Below are 10,925 nucleotides of genomic sequence, written 5' to 3' on the forward strand. Positions count from 1 at the left end.
TCAATTGCTGCCTTAAAAACGTAAGTTAACTCAACTTTGAGAACAGCTTTATTTCAACTCAGGAAGTTAAGTTATACAAGTTGCTTAATTAATGATCATTTATTGTTTGAACTCGACACTCTGAGTTGAAATAACTTACCACGTTACATAATGCATTAAGAAAACTTACTTTTTCTTGTCAAAGAAACCTACAATTATGTTATTTCAACTCACAAAATTCAGTTATACTAGTTGTTAACTCAAATTTTTATTGTTTGAACCCGATACTCTGAGTTGAGACTACTAACTATATTACATCATCCATTTGAAAAAACATACAATTACACATATTTTCAACTAACATTTTCTAGTTTTACTAACCAACTATATTCATACCAATTGCCTTTTCAAGTTACATTAACTCAAGTTTTTAAGGCAGCAATTGAACTTATTATTGCAAATTAAGTAGACTAACGTTTTCAATTTTGTATCCCATCTTGAATAATAATGGCAAATTCACCAGTTTCCTAAAAGATTACACTGAATACACAACTCAACTTAAAACACATTTGAATTACAGCACCTTACAGTTTGATTCTTTGTCGAATGCAATTTTAACAGATGGCAAACCCAAAAGCCAGTCATTTATGCATGTTAAACAATAACATGCCCCCCTTCCTCCTTTTTTTCTTCATGCCTCCCTTCTTTGCTTTATTCCCTTCTTTGTCTTCTCGTTTGGAATGGCCCCTCATTTGCCTTCATAGCCTATCAGGATTCCAAGCTGCATCTCCCTCATGGCTTCATCCAGGTTCTCAGCATGAAACTTGAAATGCAGAAACATATGACAATGTTCATCCACAACTACATCAGCTTTACAACACCATATTACAATCAAAGGTTTGGAGAAGAGCAGATCGATAGTGTTGAGTATGAGGCCAACAGAAGATATTTTAGCCAATTCTAACCACTTAAAAGTCCCACCGTAAAGTATAAATGTCAGTTCAAGTGCATACCAAATTTAAATATTTGTTCGAAATAAAAAATATTCTTACATCACACATCCTGATGACATTTGATGGATCTTCGCCTGGTATGTAGTATGGCAGACCAAGCAGAGCAGCAGCCCTTCTTCTCTCATTTGTGTCCTACAAAACAAAGAAACAAGCAGTAAAATGAATGTTATGACAAACACAAAGGCTGCCTAATTTTCTAGTCATCCCCTCTTCCACTTACATCTCTCACAAGGCAGTCCAAAATGTTTTTTAGTGACTGCTTCTTTCCAGATTTGGTTGCTGCATTGTACACCTTCAGCAGTCTTGGGACCAGACCATCAAGTCCTTCAGAAAAGGTTCCAGGAGGTATACAGTGATAATCCTCCTGAATTCTGCCATAATCTGAGGAGACAGACAGAAAATACTGATCATCACATTTCTCAATAGGACACAGTAGCCAAACCGCAATGAATGGACCAGCAGCACCTAAAACACACAACATACATTGTGAGAGTATGGTATGAACGCCTTAGTCATGCGAACTAGAAACATGAGCAAAAACAGTACAGGGATAGTTCAATTTTTTTTTTTTAAAGTGAGGTTGTATGAGGTTCTAGTAGCCACCAAGTGTACTAGTGACAGTAGAGAACTATCTGCTCTCACACAGTGCCGGACAGAGATACAGGCAATAAACTGCAGTGAACAGTCCCACACGTGACACACACAACAGTGTACTTTCACTGCCTACAAGATGCCCCATCTCAAAATAAAATACCAGTTTAAGTGTATGATATATATATTTTTTAGTGCATCAACTGGTGGGACAAAAGGCAGTTTATCTGGAACTCGCGTAGCATACTCAGTGGCCATTTATACATCATACAACCACACTTCAAAAAAACTGAACCATCCCTTTAAACTGGTTAGGGTTGAAAAGGAGAAAAAGGTGTGCGAGCATATTAATGGTGTTCTATTCTCAAATTACTTTACTTACTAGCATAACTACATTTCTTTACTCCCATTTATCACAACCAGAAACAGCCAAAATGGCGCCAGTCGCCTTCCTCCCGATGTCTTGAGTCGGCATGATGAGGTCAAGCTGTCTAACGTCACACGGATAATGTTGCTTAATGTTAAAAGAAACAAAGTAGTTCAACAGATAATGTTAAGTAAAGTCAATTTTTCTGGAGCAGCCCTGTAGCAGCACAGCATGAGCCACGACTAACTGCTGATAAAACAGAGGACGCGCGCACAGACTGAGACAGAGCCTCGTGCGGAGCCGTTAATTTAACTCAAGTAATGTTAAGAACACACACACACACGGGGCACGACTAATTACTGTCAAAGAGCCGTTAATTTAACTCAAGTAATGTTAAGAACACAGCATTAGCTACGGCTAATTGCTAACCAAATGGACGCGCGCACACACACACGGGCCACGACTTATTACTGACAAAGAGCTTCGTGTGAAGCCGTTAAGCTAACTCGGGCAATGTTGCAAACAACACAGCTTAGGCTACGGCTAATTGCTAACTAAACGGACGCCGCGCACGCACACACACACACACACGACATGGGCCACGACTAATTACTGACACAGTGCCTGCCGTGAGGCCGTTAACTCCTTACAAACCGTAAGGTTACATCGGTACCATACAACAGGTTCACCAAGCACCATGAATGTGCTTCTGAGGAGGTGAATGTTATAAAACTCTTAATAAATCCTTGCATTTCTTTTGACTGAAAGTTTAAAAAGTAATGTAAGTTAAGGCCTAAGGACTGTAATTAATGTTAGGCTGGACTATCCTGTGTTTAGAAATGTTACGGACATAAATTAATTTCTTCAGAACTAATTTACAATTTGGGTTACATGAATTATTTGATAAATTCAACCACTTACCTTATTTCATTGTTCCGTTTCCCGCCTGTTCCTTCGCTGCCCCTCATCCAAATGACGCACGTACAGCCGCCAGACCTGATCCTGACCTTGCTAACAAACCGTAGTCTTCTTCTTCTTCTTCTTTGGTGTTTAATGGCAGTCGGCATCCTTAATGTTGCATATACCGCCATCTGCTGGGCTTTACTTTTCTCATTTTCTCTTCTTCTATATCCTTTTAATTAATCCAGTTGATATAAGAAATCTGAAGATGATTCTCCTCCCTTCTCTAGATTTTCCACATTCTATAATACTATTAAAGTTAATTTCCCTTACTCCCACCTTCCACAACCCTGTAGCCATCATCTCCCTCTCCCGTTCATAACCAGGACATGCCATCACCACATGTTCTACTGTCTCCCTCTCCCCACAGTTACACAAACCCGTTGTATGCTTCCCTATCAGACTAAGTGTGCTGTTCAATTTACTGTGCCCTATTCTCATTCTGCTCATGATTACTTGTTCTGTTCTATTATCTCCATAACATCCTATATCTCCTACTACACTTTGTAATTTATATAGATGTCTCCCTTTTTCCTCCTGCTTCCAATGTTGACTCCACTGATTATTTATTTCCTTCCATACTAAACTTTTCCCCTCTGCTTTTGATCATTTTACTTTCATTTCCACCTCTTCTTTCTTCACTGCCTCCTTAGCAGTTTTGTCTGCTTTTTCATTTCCTTGTATTCCTGAATGCGCTGGAACCCACATGAACGTTATTTCCCTCCCCTGCTGTATTAATCTGGATGTTTTTACGAGTATTTCATATCGTATTTCTTGATGTGTTTTACCTGTCCTGTTTTTAATGCTCAGTATTGATGAAACTGAATCACTACATATGACTATCTTTTTGTCCACCTTGTCCTCCATCCATTCTATTACTAGTAATATTGCACATAGCTCTACTGCATATATGCTTAAATGACCTGATGTTCTCTTTGATATTGTGGTATGATGGCTGGGAATCACCACTGCTGCACCTGTTGCTCCTGTTATCGGCTCTTTTGATCCATCTGTGTACACATATTCCCCATACTTTTCATCTACATAGTTATAAAATTCCTGTACTAGATCTGCTGTCTTATTTCTTCTCTTGATATTCCATATTTCTAGATCTACACTTGATTCTTCTAACATCCATTCTGGTCTTGTTGTCCACAGAAGTGTTGGGCTGAATTCTCTCTGCTGTATCTTTAGTTGTTGTGCTAAACCCTCACTGACCCACCCAAAGCTTGTTTTTTGTTCTTTCCCTTTTTCCCAACACATCTCCAATCCTCTCTTTGTTGGGTGATCCTCACTGTGCCCTTTTAGGTTTGTCCAGTAGTTGGCTATAAGCTGTTTCCTTCTAATCCATAATGGCATTTCTCCTGCTTCCACCTGAAGGGAGCATACTGGTGCTGTTGTCATTGCTCCTAGACAAATTCTTAATGCTCCCTTACTTTTTTCTACTATTCTCTTCACATGTTCTCTCCACGTTAATCTAGAATCAAAAATCAACCCCAAGAATGGAAAGCTGTTTACTCTGTCTAAGTTCTTTCCGTATAAGTTTAACTTTTTATTTTCACTGATTTTCTTTTTTGAGAAGAACATTACTTTACTTTCTTCCACTGAGAATTTAAAACCCCATTCTGCTCCCCATGTTTCCACTTGGTCGATCCCTTCCTGCAGCTTCTTCACTAAATGGTCTATGTTGCCTCCCTTCTTCCATAATGCCCCATCATCTGCAAACAGAGATCTTCCCATTCCTATCGCTATATTTTCAAATATATCATTTATCATTATTGTGAATAGTGTAGGACTTATAACACTCCCCTGCGGTGTACCATTCTCTACCTCATGACTTTCTGACACCTCCGACCCAATTTTAACCTGGATAACCCGCTCTCTTAGAAAATCCATAACCCAGTTAAATAGGTTTCCCTCAATTCCCATTCGATGCATCTTGATCAGCAAACCTTCTCTCCATAACATGTCATATGCTTTTTCGACGTCAAAGAACACTGTAGCTACCGTTTCTTTATTTACCTGTGCTTTCCTGATGTCATCTTCTAAACACAATACTGGATCCATTGTGCTCCTACCTCTTCTAAATCCACTTTGATGCTTAGTCACCAGTCCCCTCTTTTCAATATAGTGCATGAGCCTTTCATTAATCATTCTCTCCATTATTTTACCTATATGTGACGTACGAGCTATGGGTCTGTAATTTATTGGCTTACTAGGATCTTTCCCAGGCTTCCTAATTGGTATAATTATTGCCTCTTTCCAGCTTCGTGGGACTTTACCCTCTTTCCAGACTTTGTTAAATAATGTCAATAGTTTCATTAGTCCCCCCTCACTTAGATGTTTACAAACCGTAGTCATCCGCCAATTCTCTTTTCACCATCCTCAATCTGCTCAGCTAGTGTACCACTTCTTCTGTTAATAGGCAGCTGGAACCGGGTGGAGCGCCTGCTCAAGTTTTAAAAAGTATTATATCAAAATGATAAGTCCCTTATCAGATCAAGACGAAATTTCAACAAGCACTATTTTTACGGCGCATTAATATTGCTGTCACACCACGGTCATGATCAGTTTTTAAGGGATCCGGTTAACACCGAAAACTCAGACTGTTAAGTTATGTTGACACATTGAAATTTCCATTTCACTCAACTGGCTTAAAACCTTTAGTTGGAATACCAATAACTCATTAAATTAAGTTTAAATTTCACAATTCATTATGTTAATTAGAAGTAAATGATAGAAACAAGTTATGATAACTTATTGAGCTTAACAATTTTTACAGTGTACACGCAACATCTATTGCATGTCTGTCCGTCCTGGAAGAGGGATCCTCCTCTGTGGCTCTTCCTGAGGTTTCTTCTATTGTTTTTTTTACCCTGTTAAAAGTTTTTTTTTCCATCAACATGTGAAGTTTTTCCTCACTCGAATCGAGGGTCTAAGGACAGAGGATGTTGTTCACTGTACAGATTGTAAAGCCCACTGAGGTGATGTGACTATGTTTTGTGTTTGATTTATTTTGAAATCATTCCTGTTATTCATGTCAAATGAGGAAAAGATGAAATGAAACCAAATGAAGATGTTTAAGTGTTAATAAAGTATATGTTCAGTGTGTGATGTGATGAAGAGGCAGTTTGTTGGAACATCAGCAGCTACACTGACTTTTATCATCATCCTCATTGTTCTGAGTTTGATCTTTACACGAGGTCACAGAACACTGAACTTCACATTCATGTTAAACTGAGCATTCAGAGCTCAGTCATGAGACGAGTGGCGGGTGAGTCAGGTGAGCTCTGCAGCCAAGTGTCGAGTCTTCTGTCAGAATTTGAGTCCAGTTTTCATCAGTGTGCTGCCACTGATATTATATCATATGTGTGTAGTATCACCAGACTCCCTTTGAAATCGATTGATTTTAAGAGTTGTTGCATCATGAGGAGAAACTGAATGAACTCTGTGAGACAGCTGCAGCAATCTCTGACTCTGTGGTGCCTTCTTGTACATTCGACATCAAGTAAAATGTACTGAGATGTGTCTCTCCTTGAAAACAGTGTCAGTCTGTCGCGGCATCGCTGTAAAAACCTGTTAAATCTCTGCAGAAAGTCAGACTCCCTTTAAAAAACGCTCAACTTTGAATCTGGTTGCGTTGGGAGAGACTGTATGAATGATGTGCAGCGCTGTCTACTTCACAGTATTAACTATTGTGTCCTACTTGTTCATTCAGCAAATGTTAAACATGAAGATGTTTCTGTCTCTGTGAAAAAAATATGTTTTATCAGTTTTATCTGTCTGTCCACCTGTGACGTCAGGACGGAGGATCGAACCAATCAGCTTCTCAGAAACCTGAAAACGAGTCATTGAATCCAGTTGAGAAATTCAAACGTCATCGTGCTTATGATTCTGCTCCTCGTGCTCGGTGTCGGTCTACCGGACAGGTGTTCCGGTCCAACATGGCGGCGACAGCAGTGACGGCTGAGAGCAGGTGTGCTACAGCAGCTGAGCAGCAGGGGGCGCCACCAGCCCGTCTGTGCTCATCTGGGTTTACGTTCACTTTCAACGGTCAGTCAGAGGATCTGCAGACTGGAACTGGACCGGAACATCTGGACACGTCTCTCTGAGCTGAGGTAAGAATCTCTCTTTACCTGAAGAAGCCTGTGAATCCGTCTGACTGCCTCTGATCGTCCTCAGCAGTCAGTCTGAGATGTGTTTTACCAGAGACAAGAGAAAGTGACGTCAATCTGAGAGATCAGACCACGTGATTGGTTATAGAGAGAGATGATAAAGTTCTGATCCGGTCTGAACTGGGTCAGAATCTCACACAGGATGTTTGTCAGTTTGTTGTACTCAGTAGGTGATTTGTTAATGTTTAACAGGGTGATGGACCAATGGGAGCTCCATCCTGCCCCGACACACCTGAAGGACGTTACTGCAGGACTCCTTCACCACAACTGTCACATTTATAACTCTACATATTCTACATGCTGATACTGTCATAGATATATTGGCATCGGCCTGTATATTGTCCGACATGATATGATTTAAAAACTATAATGCACGAAAACATGCTTGGGGTCATTTGAATTGGTGTAATAATACAGTTTGTCCTGCAGAGTGCAATATAACAGCTGCCTCACTAATAAACTATAAACCAGCACAACAATGACAGTTACCAACATAACACAGCCACCATGTTCTGACCAGACACACTTGAAATGCTGATAAAAAAGTAACATTTTAGTTTTAGAACATGAATTTAAAACTTTTGTTGATCTGATAATTATTTGTCTTTATACAATTGGGAGTCTGCACAGGGTGTTTTATTTTGAAGATTTACTGGATGCTCGATGCCGCTCCTGTGTCTCTGACTTCCTGTCCATCCTGCTCCATATCGCAGCAGTATCTGCTCCAACAGTGGTGTTGTGAAGGTATTTTGAATGGCGTTTTAAAGATATATATCAATTATTTGTCCAATAAGCGTTTCTTCTGCCATGGATGTATAAGCTGTGTTACAGGGACTGGATCTTCACAGACGACTGGACAAACACACAACTTTAAATTGTATTCAGTGATTTGGGTGGAACCGGGTCATGGTTCAGGAGAAACCCCACAGCAGCTCTGGACAGAGAGCTTTACTGGTTGCTAAGCAACTGCTAAGAAACTTATTGATAACCAGCAGCTTCTTAACGAACACTTCCGGACTGGAGCAGGATGCAGCCAGAGAAACACAACAGAGGCCAGTACCAGTACAGAGGTGATTTACGATAGCTACCAGTAGCTTTGTTGCTAATGTAAGAGCTAACTGCTGCTACATGTAGTTAGCTGCTGAAACCTGGAGAGCGTCTGTGTGCAGAGCAGGTACCAGAGGGGTTGAACGAGGGCACATTGTCCACAAGTTAATCGGATGGTCGTCGGGCTCTCAGACTTATAAAATGTTAAATATTAAATGCTAAAATGTGTCGGCAAACATACTGTAGCAGCCAGATATTTACCTGTGTGGCCCACCACAGTTCAGTCTGTGCAGTGGAAACTGTAACGCTGTTCCAGTTTGTGGCTGTGGCTCAGTGGGTAGAGCGGGTCGTCTAGTGATCGGAAGGTCACCAGTTTGAATCCTGGCTCCCCCTAGTTGCATGTCAAAGTGTCCTTGAGCAAGATACTGAACCCCAAATTGCTCCTGATGAGCAGTTGGCGCCATGCATGGCCGCCTCCGTCATCAGTGTATGAATGTGTGTGTGAATGCGTGAATGTGGCGTGTGTTGTACAGCGCTTTGAGCTGTCGTTAGACTGGAAAAGCGCTCTAAAAATGCAGACCATTTACCATTTCCTCCATCACATAAAAACACGACTGACAGCGAACACGATGAAACAGTCAAACACAGCAGATATTTACAGAACAAACAGGACGACAGAAACTAGAGAGATTCAGTCAGAAGCTACAAAAGTAGTGAGAGCTGAACAAATATGTGGCAGCCAATTCTGATGTCGTGCCAGAAATAAATGAATGTGTTGTTACTCTGCATGGTTCTTCTGGGAGACCCTGGGTCCGGTCCATTCATGTGGATCACTCAAAAGTGCAACTCGCATGGAAACATTGATCCCTGATGGCAGCGGCCTCCTCCAGCAGGATGATGGTCCCTGCCATTTCTGTGACTCGATGAAAGTGACTTGATGCTCAGAGCCTCCAAATACTCCAGATCCCAATCTGAACAATCTTTACGATGTGTCTGAAAAGTCAGATCCACCTCACAGCCTGCAGAACTCAGAGGATCTGCCACCAGTGCCCTGGTCCTCCACGGACTGGGTTGTTCCAGCATCTCATGGGTTGCTTGATCATATTAGGACCTGTGGAGGTAAAACTGACACTATGAGCACTTTACCATGTTCCTCCAACCATCCCAGGGTTAAAGTTAGAGGTTAGAGGGGAGAAGGGAGCAAAGTTCTTTGACAGTTGTTTCCATGAGGGGGGTTATTTGGTCTCGGCAGTGTTGGTCCACTAGCATCCACATGAATACCTGGACTCAAGGTTTTCCAGCAGAACATTGTAACGAGACGATCGATGTTGATCATTTCACCTGTCAGAGGTTTTAATGTTGCAGCTGTACGAAGCTTCAACACATGCAGCCACGATGTTCTCTGATCATTGGTCTGAAAATGTTCACTGGATGATGTTTTGTGTGTTGCAGTGTCAAACTCCAACCTCCATCTCTGATCTGATCCTGAAAATTAGAAGATGGGTAACGAGTTGAGCGCAGAGGAGAGGAGGGACAGGGACAAGAGACGCATGGAAGGATTTGGGCGTCATATCAGCGAGGGTCAAAACCTGAGAGTCAACAAGACCATCAACATGTTCACCAGTCTGGAGTCCTCAGACAACCTGACACAACACTACGAGAAAAGGCAAATGGAAACAGGAGGCCACGCTGCAGACTGGACCAAGAGCCTGATGGAGAAGCTGGCTGCCTTGACTCCAGCTCCTGAACTGGCGGGCCTCGGAGCGCTGGCCATCACCATCATCATCGACATCATCATCGACAACTCCTCCGGTCCACCTGAGGAGAGCACAAAGGAGGCTCTGAGGTGTGTGTTTGCTGAGGAGAAGGCCTCCGAGGTCTGGGATCACATCGACGAGTGTCTGAAGAGATGCGTGATGCACATCAACAACACGGAGGAGCTGGTGGGCGACATCAGAAGGATCGAGGTCCAGCTGAGCGCCGCCATCACCAGGCTGAAGAACTCCATGGTGAGGGACGGGCACATGACGTCTGAGGCTCTGAAGGCCTGGGTGAACGGGGCAGCCTTCCACATCCAGGTGCTGATTCACCTGGTGAGACTGGGAGGGATTCAAAGCTGTGATCCTGTAGAGAGACTCACCTCTGCTTACCTGAGCGACCTGGACCCGCTGTTCAAGAAGCACAGGGAGGTGATAAGAGGGAAGTGCAAAGAATTTGATGTGGAAGACAGAAGTTCTGATTTCCTGGGCCCTCACTATGAATTCTATATGATAGATGATTGTTCAGAATGGCATGAGCGGTCATATGGTTTGACCTTTGAACAATATTGTGAGGTTTATTATGATCGCAGGTACGTCACGCAGAAGCTGAAGACTCAGACTTACTTCAGAGATGTGAGAAGGAACCTGCAGCAGCTGGTTGATCAGAGAGGCTCCTTTAATGTCCACTGAGAGGCTGAGAGACCTGCAGAGACTCCACGTGGACCACACCTGTCCCAGCTCACCTGTGTTCTGACTCGGACCAGGACAGGGCCGTCCACATACTTTAGGCCATGTCACCTTATTGATGTTGAATGAAAATCAATCACAATAAATGTCTTTTGTCTGATTGGAGGATTGAGACTGTGACATCATCACTGATATTTACTGTGTGCTGTGTATTTAATAAATAATCAATAAGCTAACACTTCTCTCTGCGTGTCTTTATAAACTCTTCTTCTTCTCTCCTCTCTCCGCCTACACTTCCCACAATCCCTCTGTGTCTGACTGCAGCGGGCGGCTCCACGTGCTCGGG

General features: G+C 42.2%; 1 protein-coding gene across 2 annotated transcripts in view; it reads left to right on the plus strand.

Moving 5' to 3' along the window:
• LOC115575814 (uncharacterized) overlaps positions 1-10,815 on the plus strand; it is a 28,840-nt gene extending 18,025 nt beyond the window's left edge. The window contains exons 1-2 of one of the 2 annotated variants that reach the window (XM_030408158.1): positions 6,950-7,028; positions 9,585-10,815. In XM_030408158.1, coding sequence (XP_030264018.1) covers positions 9,632-10,582 — 951 coding nt within the window. In that variant the 5' untranslated portion in view covers positions 6,950-7,028; positions 9,585-9,631 and the 3' untranslated portion in view covers positions 10,583-10,815. Of the gene's footprint in view, positions 1-6,949; positions 7,029-9,584 lie in introns of those variants that run through there. The other variant, XM_030408159.1, reaches the window with a different exon arrangement.
• Positions 10,816-10,925: the final 110 nt, after the last annotated feature.

The sequence above is a fragment of the Sparus aurata genome, chromosome 23 (genome assembly GCF_900880675.1).
Source record: "Sparus aurata chromosome 23, fSpaAur1.1, whole genome shotgun sequence".
Lineage (NCBI taxonomy): Eukaryota > Metazoa > Chordata > Actinopteri > Spariformes > Sparidae > Sparus > Sparus aurata.